This window comes from Diadema antillarum, unplaced genomic scaffold, assembly GCF_040938485.1.
Source record: "Diadema antillarum isolate AM-2024a unplaced genomic scaffold, OU_Dant_1.0 scf00000159, whole genome shotgun sequence".
Classification (NCBI taxonomy): domain Eukaryota; kingdom Metazoa; phylum Echinodermata; class Echinoidea; order Diadematoida; family Diadematidae; genus Diadema; species Diadema antillarum.
Window position 1 is genome coordinate 289,375 of NW_027271048.1, and position 23,172 is coordinate 312,546.

The window sequence follows — 23,172 nt, forward strand, 5'->3', positions numbered from 1 at the left end:
TCTTTGACATAAAGGCATCACCACTTGCTCTCAAGTTTGCCCTATTGGCAGCAGTCAAGGAGGGCTGGTTTCACTCTCCCTGAATGAGGTCCAGTTTGTATGGTATGAATGTCTCATGCCTGAAAGCTGTGCATGAAAAGTCCGAGGAGACAGCTCAAGGAGGGAAGGAAGGAAGGAAGGATAGACGGAAGGAAGGAAGGAAGGAGAATGAGATATATGGGAGAGAGCAATTCTCGACTACAATTTCCAGCTCACTCCGGGTTCCCACGGGCAGTGACACCACCGATGAGAACAGGTGAATCCTAAAACCATTGCATCCACATTACATGAAGCAGAAGAAGAAGAGTCATCATCACAGATGGTTGTGGAAGAGGAGGAGGAGTCTAATGATGGGAAAGGTGGCTATCCGTGGTTGGCTAGCTGGCGGGATACGCACATAGGCGTGTCATCGACGATTCCCCTGTGTTAAACTGCGATATTCGCCTTCTCGGGAATGTTTTTTTCTCCGCGGGCGAGAACAACCTTTGATCGTGCGTCATCCCAGATATATGATGATGGCGTTTTCCCATGCAGGTGCATTCCACGAAGCCGCAGGGATTCTTGGGGGGGAAGAACCCAACCTACGAGCCGATGACACAGGGCACGAAGTTGAAGAGGATGAGGAGTGTGATGGTGAGGAAGGCAATGTAGAGAAGGAACATGCAGCCGCCCATGACTTTGGTCATGCGCCACCTGTTGGCCGCGATGGTGATGATGACCAGTAAGAGCATCCCAAACAGGAGGAGGATGGAGCAGAAGAGCCCCTTGCTGTCCACCGTCGCAGCCTGGCCCCCATTGATGATGCTCCATAGCAACCAGGGCATTGGAAGTCTGCATTGGGCGTGGATTAATGGATGACAAAGTGATTAGAGACATCAAAATCTCTCAGTCGAGAGAGAACAAGCTCTCACTTTTTGTCATTAGGTTGAGAAAATAAATTTAGCGATGCCATATAACAATTATCCATTTATGCAACCTGCCTCTGTCCACCACAGATGAAACATATTAAAACAGCAGAGCAACATTACTTTAATACTTGATTGATAACTTTGACCTGGCTGATAAACCTTGGAGCCTTTCACTCTAAAGTTATCATGTGGTTCATGAGTGCTTACACAAAAATCCACAACTTAGCGAGACTGCTACAACAAAAATTGACTTGGTCAAACCATATCTATCTCATCTGTATGTTTTGCTATCATCTTGATATATTATTTGCATTCATGGTCCTGCTGAAAAGCAGCTTCTCCACTGCCGGCCATTTCTGTAATAATGGAGTACATTGGTAATCTAAACTAGGCCAAAACAAGGGGCATTAAGTATGTGAGCCTCTTTCTCCCTTTTTTTTCAAATCTTAAATATCATTTGTGATCTTCACATCCTCAGGCACTTAGCTTAATTTGCCAAGCATTTTTCACAGCATTCAGTAATCCAACCAATCCTGACCTATTTGTAAAGTTAGCAAGCCCACTCGGATGTTGCAAAATGACTCTCAGTCATATTACACAGAAACGCCATAGTGATGCAATTATGATTAAGGGGATACGGTTATCTCTCTTCATTGCCCACAGATGTCCATTTCTGGACATCTGTGCTAACTGGTGAACAAAGAGCAGCCGGGGTTAAATGATCGTTCCACCGTCTGAAGATCGGGGCAGTAACTTAAAGGGATAGTACAGTATTGGTGGAGGTGAGAATTGGGCTTTTAACTTTTTGCGAGATACCAAGAAAACACTTATGATATAGTACAGAGCATACCATTTTAAGAGGAATTCAAAGTTTATTTGATGAAAATCGGGTTTGGAATGACTGAAACATCCAAAAACAAAGTAAAACAAAGCGATCGTAATAAAGTGTGGGTCCCACACTTTATTAGAATCGCTCTTTTTTGGATATCTCAGCCATTTCAAAACCAATTTTCATCAAATAAACATTGAATTCCTCATAGAATTACATGCTCTTTCATATTTCATAAGAGTTTTCTCATTATCACACCAAAAAATGTTAGAAACCTGAAATTAGGTCTTAACCAAAACTGTACGATCCCTTTAAAGGGATGGGTACAGTTTCCATCCAGATTGAGTTTGAGGTTTCCAGTGTTTTTGGACGGTGATTTTGTGAGATAATGAGAAACTTCTTATGAAATAAGAAAGAGCATATAATTCTAGAGAAATTCAAAGTTTATTTGATGAAAATTGGTTCTGAAATGGCTGAGGTATCAAAAACAAATAGATGAGGAATCTTGTAAGTGTATTACAGGTGGCTATCTCGGGATTTTCTAATATATTCTCGTTGTTTGTTTCTCTTGCTCTTTGGCTCTCTTTTCATGTTTGTAAAATTGTCTTCTCTTTTAATTACGTTGTGTCTAGTCTTATGTTCTATCGATTGTATCATGGTATTCGTGCTTGAGATGTGGAACAATAAAATCAAATCAAATCAAAAACAAATCAAAGTGACCCTGATAAAAGGTGGCAAATATGTGAAAACTGATTAAAAAGATAATGTCAAACCCTGCTTAATATATAAAATATCATGAGGATGAAATTTTTGTCACTGATTTGGCATACTCCCAAAACCTTTGTAAACTGCCACTTAGGGTAGATCACTTAACTCAAAGATAATTTTGATGCAATGAATGGAATATTTTCTGTCCGTATCATTCCAAAAGGAGAGTATTTCATAAACAATGAGCCAATAGGAGAGTTTTGAGCCCATGACATCATTACCTCATCTCATTTGCATATGCAATAATTGTAAGTGACATCTCTTTTTCATAAAACATGCAAAATTCATGAATTTCATAAACCTCTAGTACACATGTACTCTTCACAAAATTTCACCACTTTTTTCATGTTTCTACACTATTCATTGGAGGCAAAACATATATGGAGAGGATTTTTTTTTTCTCTCTCTCTGTATGAGTAATGCCAGCTAGCGAGCAGTGTGGCTTCTCTTACCCGACTGTAATGTCAAAGATATTGCTGCCCACAGAACTGGAGACCGCCATGTCCCCGAGACCCTTCCTGGCGACGATGACGCTGGTGATGAGATCCGGGATGCTGGTTCCCGCAGCAAGGATGGTGATGCCCATCACCTGATGGAAAACAGAGATAAGAGTCCAGCGGTCATGATCACATTCCTCATCACTCATAAAAACGCTATGAAACAATACATGGTGGACCAATTCAAACGTACACCAGCATGTATGAATGTTGGCATTTTTACAATGTACACCGCTCTAAACATTAATACTGTAAAAGTGGAAATTTTCGCAGTGTTGAAATTTTGGTCCATTTCACGCAAGCAGAAACTAGCACGAAAATAAAAACACGCAAATATTTTTGCTTGCCATATGTGCCAGTAGTTGATGTCTTGATTTCGTGGAATTAAAGACACACGAAACTCGTCTTACCCAGCCAACCGCAAAAAAATTATGTGCCCGAAAATATCCACTTTTCCAGTAGACAGTATGATGTGTTTATGTATGTATATGCACACAGTTTTAATGTATATGTTTATGTCTTAGCATAGGTGTATGTGTTTGTGTTTATATGCATTGTTTATTCATATCACATGGGTGTTCACTGAATACTTTCCTCATCTGATCATGAATTTTACAGGGAGATTTATGATATCACCACACATTCATTTTGTTTCAAATATGGTACAAACGGTATATGCAATATGTCTTACACTATTGCAAACAATTATGTATTCCTAATGGAAAAGCAGCCCTTACGCAGTACTCCGCCTCAGCGAAAGAAGACACACAAACTGTATTTAGCTTGGGCTAGAAATGCATTCACTTATTAGCTAGCATAGTGCTTCTGCCAAACATGCAGATGACTAGATAAGGTGCCTGAAACTCGGCATCAATCAAATTTGTCAGGTGGCTTTCTTCTGCCTTTCATTAATTTCAGAATGAATGGAATTATCATAATTCTGTACATTTTCCTACAGAAAAAGCAAAAAATGCGCTAAAAAGCATTTACATTGTGATAAGTGAAAAGTTAGCAAATAATTTTGCCGTCACATTTTACGATATCAATTTATTTCACTGTCGAGCAATATTCTACTCATATACGTCTGATCTGCAAAAATAATGGATGTGGTTCATAATTCATGATTAAATTCCACTGATGATAGAATATACAATGAGAGAAGGAGAGAGAGAGAGAGATAAGAGATCGAGCAAGCCAGTTGCGGTGTCAGGTTGTGTTATCATGGTGCCGGTTGTGTTATCATGGTGCCGGCTTGAGGTGTGAAGATTTTCTGCTCGCAAGTACGGCTGGCTATGGTTCAATCAGTCTCCTGACGGAAGTCTACACTCCTTTGTACCACCGCTGACAAATGCTTTCTAACAGAGACGTGGTGAGATATATATACATATATATAATATATATATATATATATATATATATATATATATATATATGAACAGCACACAAACTAATGTTTATGTGTATGTAGGAGTGTATGCTCTTGTGTGGATGGTCTACAAATTTCTAGGTCTATGTAAATGCATATTCAATCAAAAATTTATTTTCACTATTTCAACAGAACATACAATGCAATATTTCAATATCCAACATGCAGCTGAATAATGTACAAACAGCACAAATGACATCATGTTCATATCTATTAAAGATGGCCCCCCCCCCCCAAAAAAAACCCGACCCCCACACACAAGCAAACACACACACAAACACACAAACATATATATATATATATACTGTCAAACCTGTCTTAGTGATCACCTGTCTATACTGGCCACCTAAAGCTGCCGTATACAATCACTAAAAACAATTCCCTCCATGATAAAAAAAAACATGTTGAAGAACCTGTCTATAGCAGTCACCTGTCGATAACGGCCACTTTTTTCCTCTCCCTTAGGTGGCCGCTATAGACAGGTTTGACTGTATATATTCTGTACAACAACAAAAAGTAAGTAAATAAAAATGGAGGGGCCCACTCATGCAACATGTCTGCATCCACTCCACATCTGTGATTGCATGCCATGTCTGATTATGTAAGATCTTCCAGTCTGCCAGTGTGATCCAATTGCATACATGAGAAGTCTGTTTGCTGTTTTCAAATGATGGGTGAAAGCCTTGCACGAAACTAACTGCCTAAATAAGATTGTCTCTGTCTTGAGCCATTCTGGAAATCCATCAAAAGCCTTGGGCCAAGACTAGGAGCATCTATCATCAAATGTGAAAGCTGACTTTCATTCTCAATAGATCAATTTCCATAATTCAGCCCCGGCCCAGAGTCGATATCGCAAGGATGTGTGCTCAAAAAATTGACTGCCATGGCAACAGTGCAATCAGCGGTGCTCTCATACATGATTTGTGCTAAATGAGCTCCATACGATTATGAAAATGTGTGTGATTGAGTCAAAATGGCAATGATGTAGCAGAATACGCCTCTTTTACTCCTCAGAGAATGAATTCGTCGATCTGAGCAGCAGGCTGGCTCTTGGAGGCACTCAAAAGGAGAAAGCAGGGGTGGATTGAAATAATTGTGATAGCAAGGAGAAACTGCGGAATGTTCTCGGGGCATTCTGGGTACATGCTGGCTGCATCAGAGAATTTGATGTTATCTTGTCCGTGGTGAAGTGTCTTCAAGGTATTGTCTCTTTCCGATATAAAGATGGTATAGCGACCACACCCACCGCGATGTTGATGATAAGAAGAGAGTGAAATTAAACAATGAAAAGTAAAAGGACAAGAGCAGAGAAAATCGTACATAAGGACATGAGTGTTTCACTCAATGTGTATTATACTCTCAAGTACATGCTTACATGTACAGCTCAAAAAAGTAAAAGAAAAAAGAATGAGTGTCAAATTTTCGAAAAGCATCACTTCTAGACAACAGGATTCATATAACTGTTGAGTGAGAGGAATATATATGTATATATTGTTTATATATCTATATAATCAATCAAACATTTGCACAGTGCAGAAACAAGAACACAAAAGAGAGATGAGTATAGAAATAGATAGATAGACAGACAAGCAACAGGTGGACAGAGAGCAAACCCAAGAGAATCAGGAAGAGTAAAGAGAAGAATAGGACTTCTTCATATGACAGGTATATCACATGTTTCATTTAGATATGTTTTATACTCTGTAGGTTTGGCTTGCAGATATGAAGATCTTGTGTGGTACCAAATGGAAGTAGAAGACTATATCTCACAGATAGCACATACTGATATCACTAAGATAGACGAAGAAGTAATGACATGTAATGCACGGGGCAAAGGTCAAAGGGCAAAGAGCCATGCTATAGAACTAGGACGGGAGACAGAAAGGGGAGAGAAATCACGTCGGGATCTTTGTCGCTCGACTACACCACCTCACTGGATTAATACTCCTGGTAATAGCACCTACTATGGCAACCAGCCAAAAACCTCGCAAGCTGATTGGCTGTCGCCACGGCAATGCGCTGCTAAAAACGGGTCCCAGTGAGATCAAGTCTCGTGCGCCCCAGATCTACCCTCCTACGAGTGGGGGTGGGCCTCATCAATTACAGGTGCACAACTGGCTGCTTGAACACATTCCCGCTCCCTGGGAAGTTTCGGGAGCGCGAGCAAACATTACAGGAAGTTAATGGCAACCGATGCCATCATACATACAGAAGAAATCAAAGTACCCATCATGAATAATGCGCACCATTTCTTTAAAGTTTTTGCATTATTGATGCTCGCTGCATGGGCACCAACATGGCAATTGTTGCCAGAAGTTTCCCCAGACTAATGAAGATTGGAGGGGGGGGGGGGGGGGGAGTAAGGGGCTGGCAGGGGGAGATCCCGCACAGAGTTTTTCCACAATATGTGATATAATATTTTGAAGACTTCTAAGAAGCGTGATATCCCCAGGAAATGAAGTCTACTGCCAATGCATTAATCGAATCTGTCTTCTTTAAGTGAACGATACATTTCTCAATGCCCTCAGGGAAACAGTGGCTTCGTTGTTGACTGTACCTATTGCCCCATTGTCAAAACCAGTCGTCCCATTCAATTGACACCATTCCTATAAATCAACGCAGAATAGACAAGCAGGCAAGATCTATGATTGTCATCATTCTCATCAATTATGTCACAGTCAAATCATTACCACCTTCTTTATTCGTGATATAATATGCACTGAAAATAATCCATCATATTGCTGATATGTTTCTAAAATGGACAGTTCCAGCATGCTCTTATCTCCACAAACCTGTTGGTTGCAAGAGAGCTACAAAAGTAGGGTACATACATGTGACACGACAACACAAGAAGAGATGCTATCGGCAACTTTGAGGGCATTCACAGTGCCACTGAAAAACCATAGTTTTTTGAACATTCAAGTTTTTCTCTTTTTTTTTTCATGTCTTTCATCGGAAGTTGCTAAGCAATTACCGGTGTGTGAGCGAAAAACAGGAACTGAAAACCCCTACTCAGGAGTGAAGCTTTTTAAAACTCCACAGTTTCATTCAATTTTTCTGTTTTTTAAAAATTTCTTTCCTCTATTAATGCTCGCTCCCCAGCACTCCAGTTTTATTTCAGTTCCTGGTAACGTGACACCCGCCTTTCAAGTGGGGTACAGTATACGCTGAATATTTTGCGAGGTTTTTATTTTCGCCAATTTTGCGAGTCAGGTGCTATTCACACAATTGAAGACATGCAAAAATAATGAATCTGATCCTGATATGAATGTGACCCACATGTATACATTTCTTCATTCAGTACAGTACTCCACAATCGCGAAATCGTCGAGAAGTCCCGATTCGCGAAAAATTCAGACTCGCTAAATATATGGCATACACAGTATTTCCTGCCCACCTGCCTACACTCAAAGACAGCAGCAAGTTGCGAATGCATGCTTCTTACAACAACAAAAAAAAACCCCTCAATATTCCAATTTTTCTCATGCCTGCGTATTTCCTGCCAATATATCGGAAAGTTTCTGTTTTTTCTGGCAGTTTAAATGGCACATTGAAAAAACTCTAGTTGGTCCCATTCCAGTCTTTTATGCTACGTAAATGCCCCTTATATCATGTAAACATATGGTGGACAGATTTGTTGAGCACTTTAAGACTATCCCCCTGCTTCCCTCCTACCAGAAAGGTAGAACAACTTTTGCCTGGTTCACATTGGTCTCTCTCTTTCTCTCACTCTCAATGGACTTGTAATCTATGAGCTCTTCAGAACTTTGAATAGACGGAGAGTGTGAGCTGGCTCCCAATCATTTTTCAGTGTGATTCTCGCAGGCAAATGAGAAGTAATATGTGTTTACCTAAGACATCCTCAAGATGTCTCCCTCTGCAAGGAGTGTGTTGATCAATAGATATGAGTACCCTGTTTTCAGAGCGGTCCCGAGCAGCCAACAAAAACACTCTAGCAGGTGACTGTGCTTAGAGAGTAGTTTTTCTCGCCAGCAGTTATTACACTTGGCATTTTCATGTTCCCAGCCTCGATGCTTCCTTGTCCCATCTCACCCCGCCCCCACACCCCCACCCCCCCCCCCCCCTCCATCTTGTTCTCTAGATCTTTCTCCCCCTTTCCTTCTGTCTATATAGCTATTGATCTACCTGCCTCTTTCTGACTTTCTATCAAACAGAAATGGCACCGCTGGATTCTAACTCCTGCAACTCCCGCAGACGTTTAAAGTGTCTTTGCCTCCAACTACTACTACTTCCAGTGCTGTTGATGCTAAGTGCTGTTATTACAACCACTTCTCACAATATAAACCCTTCAAAAAAGTTTGGAAATCTGACTTCAGTTGTAAATTTCTCCAGTTTGTAAACACTATACAATACATGCTTGATATCAATGGAACGATCATTAAATTCTCTTTGAAATGATATCCTACTCATAATTATGCTATCAAGTAAAGGGCTGTACTCAAAAGTGTCTTATAAGGTCTGCATTGAAAAGCTGCAAAATGAACAAGAACTGTCCCTGTGAATGAGGATGGTCGTGAAGAGTATATAGAGAACAAGTTCTTTTGTGTTATGTATTTTGTTCTCAACTGGTCAGCCATGGAGGCAAATTTCAATAGACATCTTAACTTCACATTCAAGTTTTCAGTGGTGCCATGCCAGGCAATTTTGATAGTTCATCAAGTTTTATGGTTGTACATCATGCCACGTGTAAGCAATTTTCACAAAGCCCACGCCATAGGGCAAATTGAAGCTGAGATGCTTCAAAAAGATGACAACACAAGACCACATAGAGCGAGACTTGTGCGCAACTTCCTCGAGAGAGAGGGCATCACTATAATGGACTGGCCCATAGAACATCTTTGGGATCAACTTGGCTGAGCTGTGGGGAAGAGGGTCACAAATTCGCGGTGTTGAAACTTTCGCAGATTTCGCACAACTAGAAGCTAGCGCAAAAATAAAAGCACGCGAATATTTTTGTGTGCCATATGTTCCAGCAGCTGATGTCTTGATTTCGCAAAATTAAAAACATGCGAAACTCTTCTTACCTGGCCAAGCGCAAAAAAAAAAAAAAAAAATTAATTAGTCACGCAAAAATATCCACTTTTACAGTAGCTAGAAAAGCAATCTGAGAGCACAGACCTCAACCAAGCAGTTCATTTCCACCCATATACAACACGTGCTGAAAATGGCCCTATTTCCCATTGATAAAGATTCCTTTCTAGTATGTCTACCCAAAGATTCCTGCTGCGCCTCAGATGCATGTTCAGTGCACGTATGCGCACCTCAAGCATGCGCAGCATTAATTCCCTTGTTTGTTTACTGCCCATATTTCCTAATGATAAAGAATCCGACAAAAAAATAAACATTCCTGGATCCAGACACTGACCTGCATCGCTACAAAACTTTAATAATCTGTTCCTTGTGTCACTATCAACTTCTCTTGAAATTTTCATTCAAATCCATTCACAACTCTTCAGATTATTTTGAAAACAGACAAATAGCAGACAGACGGTCAGACAAACAAACCAAAGCTGACAAAAACATAACCTCCTTGGCAGAGGCAACAACCAAGTTGTTTTGATATGTGATGCACTTTGTAATAATCTCAAACTCACGATATATGATATATGTACATAATTGGGGAAAAAAGTGAAGTGTTATTTGTCAGCATTTCAAAGTGATGGGAAAAACATGAAAACTGAGACATCCGTGGCTATGAATTAACCTTAACGTTATTCTACAAGGTTGGGCGACTCCCAATTAAATATGACATGCCCTAGAACAGATCATGGTATATTGGTTAACAGACATTTTGTATATACAGCTGTTCCTCTGTGGAATAACTTAGTTAGACATGTTCCATCTAATACTTTTTTTTGGACATATATCTAAAGAACATCTACATAATTTGTTTTGATAGGTTTATAAGTTTGACTGTATGATACCAAATGTCATACTATATCAAGTCTTGCACCCAAGTTGCACTAACATCAATTTCCTTTCCCCAAGTGAATTTCACTCTTAAATGCCCTAGTTTCTATGTTGTACCTGTTGATGTAACTCTTGTTTTTTAATCTTTGTCATTTGTAATTGAAAAATAGCTTATATATATATATCAAATATATACATACATATGTATATAAATATATATATATATATGCATATAAATATATATATATATATATATATAAATATTTAAAAAAAAAATATATATATATATTTATTTGTATATATATATATATATATATATATATATATATATATATATATATATATTCCTTTTCATCTGTTCTGTATGTGCATACTGTATGAACAATGTTTGTATTTTTAACCTAACAGTGTGGACCTCTCAGCCTTTGGAGGGTGTTCCAACCCATAAGTGGATTATTAAAAATTGAATTGAATTACAAATTGAATGATGCATTTAAGTTGTTATTTGGAGTCCATGCTCTTCAGCTTAGGCATATGGATTGATGTAATATATAGACAGATAGATAATTATGATCCATTCACTGCTTTTGTAATGTAACAAAAAAAAAATCACAATCTGCAATGGGAAAAATGTGAGGTTTAACAACCAGCAGAAATTGTCAGATGGAGTTATATATATATATATATATATATATATATATATATATATATATATATATATATATATATATATATATATAAATGGGCCGTGACGCGAGAAAAGGGCCCTTAGCACCTACGCGCAACTAGCTAACTGCGCGCACATGCATAAAAGCATCAAAAAGTGACAGGATTTGGACAAAACAAGCTTTTTTGAATGTCGTAATGGGGTCATTTAGGAATGGAATTTCAGAAAAAGTTTTGCATTACTAAATACGTCAGAGTTCCTTCTACAATGTGGAGGTGAAAAGTCATTTTCGGTAATTAATACCCTACGGGCCCTTTCCTCGCGTCCCGGCCCATATATATTTATTTATCTATTTATTTATTACAGCCATTTTGATGAGGATATGAATTCAGTGGAATCTAATTTCAATTCCCTGTTCTTCTCCATACTCCATAGACCGTGAAACAATCATATGGGTCGCATGCATAAGTCATCATATTGCCAGGTTGAGGGGGAGTGTGTGAATTAAATTTTGCATTATTTCCATTTAATAAAAGTTAGTTCTAGGACAGCTTCATCAGTCAGCAAAGCTAATGAGCTTGTGGACATGTTGAATGGCAAAGCTAAGTATAGGGCTCAGTGAATAGCAAACATTGGTTTGATGCATAATGACAGTACATAAGAAAAGAAACTATCTAGAGTTGATGGAAAACTTGGATTAACATCTACTTGGACAATGAGGTTTTCCAGGAATACTGATCCACGCACTTAAGGTTGGACAATTGCTCACCACTCAATGACAGAAGACATGAAGATTAACAATGATGAGTCCTTACTGACTATCGCTTCTTACATCATGAATCATTCATGATAAGTCAGGCCCAGACATGCACCACCTAGAAATCTCCCAGTTAAAATCTACCATGAAGTCATTCACAATCAATATCCAACCACCACCACCCCCCCCCCCCCACTTTTGTTTCTCACAAGTACACCAACAGACGCACTGTCTATCTGTAACTCTGTACTGGAGATCCAAACATTTTTCTTTGTTCTCTATTGTTCCAGCACAAATCATATCTCTATCAAATCCACATACACCATCCTGTTAAAGTTTTGCACACCATGTCAACTTTTAAGAGAAACCTTTTATGTTAGTCTAATCCCCCCCCCCCCCACAAAAGAAAAAATACTGATCTGCTTTTCTGATTTGTCTGTTTTCATACAATGCAATATCAGGATAGAATTCCTCTTTGAAACAATAAAATATCTTTCCCACTGAAACAAACTTCAAATGAATCATATTCCTCTAAATGTGACAGCTTTTGCAATAAATTTGGTTGCCTTTGTTAGATCTATTACGTACGTACCTACAGGAACGGATGTTCTTATGCTTCAAAATATAGTTGTATTGATAGGAGTACAAGTGACAAAATTAAATTCATCCTCATCTCCATTTTCAATCTCTGATCAGCCTGTCTGACTCACCTCTCCTCAGTTTAACCCGTTGAGGACGAGTCCCGAGTATACTCGGGCAGGGGTCTATGGGAAATGCGTGTTGTAGCAAAATCAGTCCGTCCTCAACGGGTTAACCATGGAAGAACTGTATGGATTTTAGGAGAAGGATTAAAAAAAACCAAAAAACACAGAGCTTCACCACTGGCCGCACTCTTCATACACCTCTCTGCATTTCTAAGCCACAAATTCCCTTGTGACCCACTGCTCCTTGCACGTCCCTACTGACACACTATACACAGGACCATCACTGCTAATGAAAAAAATGCAGCATGCACCCCCTGGCAACGCAAATCCACCGAATAAATGTTAAGTCGCTGCATAAGTGATGGCAGCGGTCATGAATAAATTGCTGATGACCTGTTGAGCCTCGATATTTGGCTTTCTTTGGAACTCCATTTGTTCCTCTTTCCTTTCCTTTTTCTATTCGGCGAAGGAGGGAGATTGCTCTTCCTGCCGTTGTTCACACACCAGTTTAAAAGCGTCGTCCTTGAAACAAAAACATAACGCCCCACCACAAGAAGGCATCGCGAATAAATTATCTCACTCTTGTTCAGTGTGCCACAAGACCGCCTGTGAGCAAAAAAATTCAACATCTTGTCATCTGGATCTATTTTTAACCTCTGCGTCTCAATCAAAGAAAAAAATTGATGAAACAAAATCTGCGGTGAAAGATTACAGCAGAAACACAAAAAGTGTGAAAATCTCAATAGAGCTTCAATCCCTGATGCTACTGATATACGTTACAAAAATTTGCTTATCTCTGGCTGCTAAGCTGGTGATTGTTTATGCACCAAAGAGAAAGAGAGGGGGGAGGATGCCAAAACTTGTAAAGACTACAAGGAAAGCCTTCAGTCAGAGGAACTGCTGCTCCCTCTGCAAGCTTGTGCATAAATCATTCCACATATTAGTTGCCAAAAATCTTCCAGATTTGCTATCGGAAAAATTTGGTGAATGTTCAATTCAGGTATATTTAGCAATATTCAGAAATGCACGTCTATAGACAAGAAAAACAAAAGAATGATGAAGAGCAAGTTCAGAGAACTTGTAAGTGTAAGTAGGTTGGGCAATTCAAAACATTGTGAGACATCTTTGAAGAAGAAAGGACTACTTGCAGTGTGATTAAAACCTTTTTCCACTTGATAAGTACACACACAAAAACACAGGCAATATGTGCTATTTTCAAAATCCATTGTGCATGGGAGGCAGGTGTATTTTTTCGATAAGTCTTTTCCACAAACTTATCAAGGTCTATGGAAACATTCAATATCTTTAAAGGCAAGAGTCAGAACTATGAACATTCAGTCCAAGACAGTCTCATTCCTATTGAAAACTAGTTTAAGAAAAAATAAAAGGGCAAGCTTTGATGGTGAAAATTAGAAAAACAATCTTGCCAATCCACAAATCACTTCCTACTTTTAATGACCAAATTAAATTTTTTAAAAAATCATTGACACTGAAACATGAATATTCATGTCCATGGGCGTGCCATGTTTGAACTCTTGATTGCAGGGTGGGGAAGTAAAAGCAGCCAAAATGTAGAAAAACCTGAAATAATTGTATAATTTGCCTTGAGGAGTATACATTCAGGGCTAGATGTTAAGATGCAAAACACGAGATTTAACAGGTAGGGGTGATCAAGACTTTAAGGTATGCGGGGTTGGGGATTGAGTATGTTACACTGTTGCCTATTTTCTGACACAGTGCCAACCCCTGCTTGCTAATCAATATAGATGGCTTTCACTTTTCACGCTACTGAATAAATTGTTAAAGAGTGTGGGTCCGAACTAGGTCAACAGCACATCCATCTAATGGGGTTGCTTGTGATACTAACCATGTCCACGCATTGTTGATGGTGTTGTGTTCTCTGCTATCTTTTTTTTCCTTCAATTCACTGCTTAAAATCCTGAGTTTAGTGTGTTCCAGGGACGGCATGCAACAAGGTGCAGCAAGGATAATTGTGGCCCCGCCCCCTTCCATATGGTAAATTTTCAACATTTGTGGTTTTTTTTGTGTTTTTTTTTTTATGAGACAAATACTTAACACTTTATGTGGAAATGAGATTAAAATTGCAGCATCATATTATCTTTAAAAATACAAAAATATAAGAACTTTACCAAAGTAAAAATTCCAAAATTTAGGGGCAGGATCTCCCTCATGTGGCTTTCCATGCATCCATCCTGCCTTCAGCCCCTTCACTTTTATGGAAATGAAGTATTCAGAATTATAGACTCCTCCTATAGCTCTAAAGTTACTTGATTCAGTTTATTTCAGCCAGTAAAATCACTGCCTGGGAGACTGTACTAACTCCAGTGATATCAGAAAGATGAAATAAAAACTAGAGAAACATCAAGCACCTTGTGAGATGAGATATGTTAACATCTACTCTAGATGTTCAGCCCTTCCCCTACAGCTTCATCCAAGCAGTTGTTCTCTAAATCGCTGACATAACACTTACTCTGGTCTAATTTTCTGTGAGGACTTAGGGTAGGGTTAGGGTTGTGAGAGGGTTTTAGGTTTAGTTTGATGTGAGGATTAGGGTTAGGATTATGTTTGTGGGTAGAATTTACGTTTGGCTTCAGCGTGCAGATATTTCACGGGAGCAATTGTTGCATCGCAGGCTGAACAAATGTCATGAAACCCTCTACATCATGTAGATATCACAGAGAAATGCTCAGAAGACTGAATTCTGGATTCCATTGAATAGTCATCTTCTCATATATCAGCCAAACATCTAGAATACTTCATGATATGTTCAATTTGTCATTAAAAGTATGAAACTGTGGAAACTGAAATGATGATAAAGATATATCGTTACTTATGACGGGAAATTAAATTTTTGTCAATATGACACAATATCAGCTATACGTATTCCCTTTTGGTGGCATATATGTTTGAATTAGATTTTATTCTGCCCTGAAAATAGATGAAATACCTGAGCAGAACGAAATGAAACACCTACAGCATATTCCACAGTAACAAGACCCCCCCCCTTTCTTTACACCCTCCCCAAAGAGAAATGTAGTTTATCAAAGGACAAGTCCACCTTCATATACATAAGGATTGAGACAATGCAGCAATATTAGTAGAACACATCAGTGAAAGTTTGAGGAAAATTGGACAATCCGTTCAAAAGTTATGAATTTTTTAAGTGTCTGTGCAGACACTGCTGGATGAGAAGACTACTACAGTGTATGATGTCACATGCGTACAACGATATAAGGAAAATATAAAGAGAATTTCACAAAACTTTACTTTTTTAATAAAGTGCACATTTCTTTGACTTATTACTGATGTATGTTAAGGGTAATATTATTCCCTCTGCCTTCTGAAAGAGAGAAGTCGAGTGCTCTTTTGTTATGCGAGAAAAATGGAAATATGTTGATTTTTCTTTATTCTTTCTTTATGTCGTTGTAATCATGTGACATCACAAGCTATATTAGTCTTTTCATGCAGCCGTGACTGAGTAGAAACTTTAAAAATTCATAACTTTTGAAAGGATTGTCCGATTTTCCTCAAACTCTCACTGATGTCCACTACTATTATAGCTGCATTCACTCAACCCACATGTCTATGAAGGTGAACTTGTCCTTTAACAGTATTCCAGTATTCTTAGTGCATGAAAAAAGAAAAAGAACAGGTGCAAAAGTTCATCACTTGCTGTCGCCACTCTGGCTGAAAAGAAACAGCTATTTCCCCATATATTATTTAGAAGTACGGCAATTCAGCAGCCACTGAACATTGGTACAGTTTAGGAAAAAAAACCTTACACGACAATTCTCGCCAGAAAAGTGCCTGCATCTCTTCACTACGGACCATACGATGTGGCATGTGTTGCAAACACTCCCGAAAACCATCGCCATGGTAACCGCAACTCCTTGTTTACGACAACTGTCTGGCTTCCATGGCACGGAGTAATGAAAATCGTGCTTATAATGATGCACGTTGATTTACACGAGTTTCCTCCCGTCCCCTCCAACTCCTCTTCCTCCTCCCCCCCCCCCCCCCCCCACCCCAACCACCATGATCTGATTTATTGCCATGTTGTGGCCTGGATCTATGGTTAAGAGGGTACAGCTTAACAGCAAGGCCATCAATACAGACACTTGATTTACGGTGCACTGCTGTATCCATCATCTAATAACCAAAATATTTGCAAATTTAAAACCCCGTAGCTCATTCCGAATCTGCACGCGGATACTACTTTTACCTCCAGATCCGAAACACTTTTGGAATAATTATGTATAGAGTCCGATGACATCAACAAACGGTAACTAACTAACTATGCAAAATGAGAAAAGCCACACATGCAAATTACTGAGCCTTGTGCACTTAGCCATGACAAATAAAGTGACCAATCTTGAAAGCGAGATCTAAAGCAATCAATTTTTTTTGACCTTGCAAGTTTGCACCACAGAGTAACTTTTAATGAGTAAAGTCAATACCACTTCTCTTTTCCAGAGATGTAGAATCTTGCAAACAATTTACAACCAATCTCTAGGGGGAAAAAAAAAAGAAATTGATCTCAATACAAATACCATGGAACTAATATGCATTGAGTTAGGATTGATGGTCTATCACAGAAAGGCATTACACACCTTATGGCATAGTTGGTGACACCAAGCATATTTACCCACAAGCTAATAATCACATTTCTGAGAATCTCCTCTTTTGCAATTTGACCTTCACCCAAATATCTCATCTGTCAACTTTATGTGGAATTTTGTCACAACAGGGTACATACAAACACACACACACACACACACTTTTTTCATGTGTGTGTTTCTGTAAGCGTAATCAGACACATACTTTGTTTGTTTGTTTGTAAAAAGGTGAGACCCTTTCTTAGTTATCGGTTTACGCTCATAAAGGGCACTGCAATGCAAATTTTTCTCTCTTTTTTTTTGAGAGAGAGAGGAAGTTTTGTACATTCAAGAATTGTGCAGGCTTGAATATTGGCTACAGGAAGCCGCGTAATGATGGGGGAATGTAGTCGCTGGAACCTGCCCACGCCTCACACGCAAATATAGCCCACTGCCTCCAATTCCTCCTCCCAACTAATTATGCTGGATGGTGCACACAAGCAACGAAGGGGTACAGCATTGCGTGACAGAACACACGCTGCCAGCTCAACAGAATTAAACTGGATTAAGTCCTCGATTCTTGATGCAATAATGTCTCTGCCTTGCTTTTTTTTTTTTGAAAAGAGATTAGGTGTACTTAAAGCGGAATTTATAAATAGAACTGAATGTAGAGTATCTGTAGATACATTTGTAGAAAGTGATTTTAAGACTGCTCAAATGTTCATTAAAAAAAAAAGGAGAAATGCTCCAATCAACAATGCAAAAAGTGGTTGGAAAAGATATCATTTTCAAGTAATATACCTGTAAAACTGATCACACTGAATGTTAACGATCTCCTTCATAAAGTGCTTAAAAATTAAATCTGCATGAATGATAGTTAAAACACACTTTTTTGAAGTTCACAGTCTGGTAAAGCATGCAAACTCACTCTTGACTGTGCTTGGGGAAAAAAAGTCTTCATAAAACTACTATGAAGTAATTTTCAGATTCAGCAGAAATTTGGCAAACTAATAAACGATATTCTTATCATGATTTAGCCGCCGAGTATCAATGCTGTTGCAAACTAAAACATGCTTTAATAATGGGTGCCAGATTGGAAAAAACCAGCATGAGATACAAAAACACTGATGAACAAAAACTGGTAAAAGAGTGAACTACTCAACTGATTGCTTCAAAAATGTAGATTTAGACAGGAGAGGTTTCTACTTTGAGAAAGTACCCAACCAAACTTGTGGATCCAAAATAAGCATTTTTAGGTCTGATGGATGATTAACTTTAATACTTTATGTGGGAATTGTGACATACCTTGGTATTCCATTGTAATATAATATACATGCACACACACACACACACACACACAGTGCACATACACACATACATAGGTGTACATATACAAATAATATTTACATTCATGAAAATATATGATATATGTACAAACACCTCACCATGCAAGAAAGGATCCTTCCTTTGCTCTTGTCACAATGAAGAGTGATCAGTTTATACCCAGGGGTTACAAACATCACCAAAGTGCAGAGAAACATGTGTATATGTATGTATATGTATGTATGTATATATGTGTGTATGTATGTAGGTATGCCTATTTGTATAAATGTCTATAGAAAGAATTTCCAACATGGACAATGACATAAAATCTGAATCTGAAAAGTCTCTGCATTTTCAAAGGATACTCACCGAAACACAACGACACATGACATGATATGACACGAGATTACATAACATGGGTACACACCTGTTCAGTGATGCCGATCGTGTCCCCCACTTCCTTCGCCCACCACACCATGAGATAGGAGAACCCGGCGATCCAGAAGATGCTCCCGCTGAACGTTACCGGATACCACTTCCGACTCCCCTGTAACCGGAGGAGACAGAAAAACAGAGAATTGAAGGCCACGATCATCGCACGCTTCTATAAAATCACGATCTTAATGATCCGCCACCCTTATCCTTCTTTCCGCAAAGGCCAGCTCATGGGCAAAAATCACGCTAATGGCTTTTTAGGAGGTAGTTTCTAAGTTGGGTTTCTTTTTTTTTCCAGAAAACAGATAATCATCATTACCTTTTATATTTCAACATGATCTTCACGAGGGAAAATACATTACTGCTGCTATTACTATGAAATTAATATAGATAATTCATATCAGTCTGATGAGAAGCAAGATCAGCATTAACTCAAGGGAAAGTCCATGTAGTATTTAGCTTGACTTTGATAAATGGAATGGAACAAAACACATAGGGCAATGAAAAATTCATAAAAATCAGATAGAAATAATAATGTGCAAGTTATGGAAAGCTTAACATGCTTTCTGAGAGCAACTGACAATGGCTACAATCACATATGCAAATAAGGTAATAAAGTTCCACTTACTCTTTATAAGACTAAAAAAAAAATTGTGCACAAACCTTCCTACAGGGTTCTGTTTTTGCACAGTTGTTCAAGAGAGCTGCACTAATTGTATTAGGATAGCTGTGATAGTAATGAGTTTAAATGATTCTGCTGTGATACATTTCTAAATGTTGCAGTTGCCTTACTATTGACATTGGAAGGATTAATATTTAGTATAAAACAATAGGTTGGTGAGATACCATTGCCTCATCTTTTATGACTGAGATAAAAAAAAGAATTAAGACAAACAAATAAACAAACACACAAATTTTATGTTGGACTTCAAAGTTTAATAAAATGATTTTTCAAATATCAATGAAACTATTGGTGTTCTGTTTTTTTACTTGACATCATTATTCATCTGATGAAAGTTCACTTGGACATGGAGTCAAGTTTCAGTGGCAGAGTTTGTGAAATGTTTCTACCCCTTTGGCATGGAACTGGTGTGATAGCTAGGGGCTTGAGGATGTCAATGGACAAAACATCATCACACGAGGGACAGGACAGTACTGGCTCCTGAAAAAGTGAAGGAAAGACTACAGACCAGCCGAGGCACCATGTTTTACTGTCTGTTTGACGTGACAACTGATCTCGAGATTGACGTCAAAATTTCCATGAGATCACATACAGAGCTGGGTATAGTGGCAGCCTTGGGCTTTTGACCCTAATCCTATGTCCTACGATGACTGCTCCTTCTTGGGCTTGAATATTCATGTAACCTGCTAGCCCTGATGGGTAGATCAGAGAGATGTTGATGTCAGCGACAGAAGGGAAGAGAGACTTTGGTTCAGTGACATGGCCATCTTGATTGTCGTCTATTTTGCATTCCACAAAAAACAGGAAGTTGACAGGTTTACGGCCAGACTTAATCCGAACTCCAGCAACTCAGGGTTAATCATTCACTGGCCACTGCACACTCTATAGGGGGTAGCCGCCACCAACCCGTATGTAACTACCACAGTATATTCCAAGCGATCCTTGCAGCAACTGTGTACCTGCATCTGGGCCTCATCGCGCGCATACACACACACACACACACGCACACCTACAAAATGCATCTCAATACCGTAACACGCGAGATCATATCACATGACACGGCTCCTAGCTAAAGCTTTTCTTTCTCCGCTTCCTGTCCTGTATCCACTTCAAGTTCATTGACTGGAATCAACATTTCAGATTAGCACCCGACACCGTAGGCAAATAGTCGACAGCATCCAAACCGTTTCAACGATGTTTGTATCTCAAGGGCCCAGAATAAACGCGGAGACTTTTGCTTTGATTTTGAATGCCTCCGTTCATGAAGTGTAGAGACATTAAGTTGAGTTGCAGGAAAGATTTGGCCACAAGTTATTATACGCGGTACTATAATGGAAGTGGTGGAATATACAGAAAGAATATATATTCAGGATAAAGTTGCTCACATTGAAGAGATGACCAGCTGATTTCCATAATCTGATTAAAATGACCCCACATGGATACTGCATGTAGTGACAGCATGCATGATGTAGCCAAGGAATGAGCGATAAGAAGAGAAAAATTAACTCTTTAAGTACCATGGGGTAAACCCTATGTGCCACATTATTCTGAGACAGCAATGCATGAGCACTGTGGGAAAAATTACATTTTTCAAGGCTGTGTATTACTTTTTATGTTAGAAATGCAGTAAAGTAAATTGTAGGTAGATAACAAGCTTTTCTGTGAAGGAAATTTTATCAAAACGCCACAGCAAATTTTTTTTTTTTTTTTTCCAAATGGCAAGCACTCAACATAAATCGGTATGTGCATCGTTGTGCAGTTGAGCAAAATACTGTTATGAGAAGCTGGCAAGCCATTGATCGAGTCAGGCATGTGAACATCACACACAAAGAATTAACAACACACATGTTCTGATAATTAGATGTGACTTCAATGACTGGATCACAAATGTGACATACATATGACATAAACATGTCTTACTTCTTTTGTGCCTGGCAAAATGACAAAGGAATAAAGAGGCTACTTTGTTACATGATAAGAAAAGCCGAGCATTAAATTTCAAGAGTAAAGATGTGAAATTCTATAACATCATCAATGGAAACATACTTCGTGTTGTCAGTGAGAAAGGTTTCAACAATGCATTAGCAATCCTTTGTTATCTAATCTGTTGCGAAAAGATGTAATCCCTATCTTTGAGCATCATCAGGGCCCAATGTTTGAAAGAGGTGTTTTACCAGAATGGCTACACCATCGGATTGGAGAGGAGAGGTGGGCGGTCCCTGTGGCACTGCCATGGCAACAAGCACTAATGCACCCACAATTTGGAGGTATATTGGCACTAACATGATGAAGATTTTGTCACGTTATTATGACTTTTTTTTTTGTTGGTTGCTACTGTTGGTGTAACAAGATTCATCTTGTCCCCAGCCGCTCATTCCCTACAGCCACTGTAATTCCATCATGTCCAATTCTAGGTGCCTAGAGAGCTGATGAATTTGATTTTGATACACTGGGTGTCCGCAACCACCGTGAAGGGATGATCTTTTTTTTTTATGAGGATATGACAAAATGTGGTTCTTTCAACAATGTCCTTACAGCAGACGATGTCCCCTCCTCCTCAAGTATTCCTTATCAAATCAGAAGAATCCTGTGCTTTTGACTGACATAACATGACACGGACCAGTTTATTCTGTTTATTCCCCTACCCCCCCCCCCCCACCAACTAAAAGAAGAAAGAATGCAATGAAGAGCTAGTTGCATGCTGAACTTTCATATTCAGTATGTCTTAAAATCAAAGAAATAGTTGAAAAATCTCATTGAAAATAGTTAGGTACTCCCAATCCCGACTTACACCCCAACCTAACCCCCATCCCCAGTTTGGAATGTATTTTCACTTAGCACACTACATTTCAATTCCCTTCTTCTATCTGGTGATACAGCCACCATTTCAATGTTGTCGCAGTATCACATGAAAATTGATGGACCTTGCATACATACATCATATACCGAGGCTGACGACAGCACGCAGTCAGTTGTCTTAGCCCCCTCTCGTCTATGACCTTTACTCCTCAATATTCCATCTCGTCCCCATGTATCCGAACACGCTGATTAGCTTTGCACATACTGCAGCCATGGACGTCATCGATATTCTTTTTTTTCTTTTTCGAAAGCCATAATGTACCTTCCAAACACAGGTTTCCATCATTTCAATTTCCATTATGACTGCGGGCACTACATTCCAATCCTTTTTCCTAGCACATCAAACACATATAAGAGTAAACATGTAAAACATCTTTCTGAAATTGAAATGTGAAGTGACAGTAGAAGGAAGGACCTAACAGAACCTAAGATCCCAGAATCATGGCACTTCTTGTAATCCCATCAGATAGCAAGCCAACAAATTGGAAATGACTGCACGAGAAACTGTTGATTCAACCACATTTGCCCTCAATATAGCACACTAGAAAATTCAGCCCTCTCCCACATATGTAATGCATGTCAAAATGCATCAAGTAGCATGTGCTGTAAACTCCGCGATGCAAGACATGTTTGACAACAGGAATACCCGGGGAGATTTTACAATCCTTCCACCAACTTTGACATCAAGGATGTAAACTAATTTGGGTTTCTTCTTGTTGTTTTTTGAGGGG

At 38.9% G+C, this 23,172-nt stretch overlaps 1 protein-coding gene across 1 annotated transcript in view; it reads right to left on the reverse strand.

Moving 5' to 3' along the window:
* Positions 1-536: 536 nt before the first annotated feature.
* The window catches only part of LOC139722155 (sodium/potassium/calcium exchanger 2-like), a 104,693-nt gene continuing 82,057 nt past the window's right edge, over positions 537-23,172 (reverse strand). The window contains exons 5-7 of the mRNA XM_071633464.1: positions 18,893-19,012; positions 2,997-3,133; positions 537-870 (exon numbers count right to left, since the gene is read on the reverse strand). Of these exons, the coding sequence (XP_071489565.1) occupies positions 621-870; positions 2,997-3,133; positions 18,893-19,012 (507 nt within the window). The 3' untranslated portion in view covers positions 537-620. The remainder of the gene's footprint in view (positions 871-2,996; positions 3,134-18,892; positions 19,013-23,172) is intronic.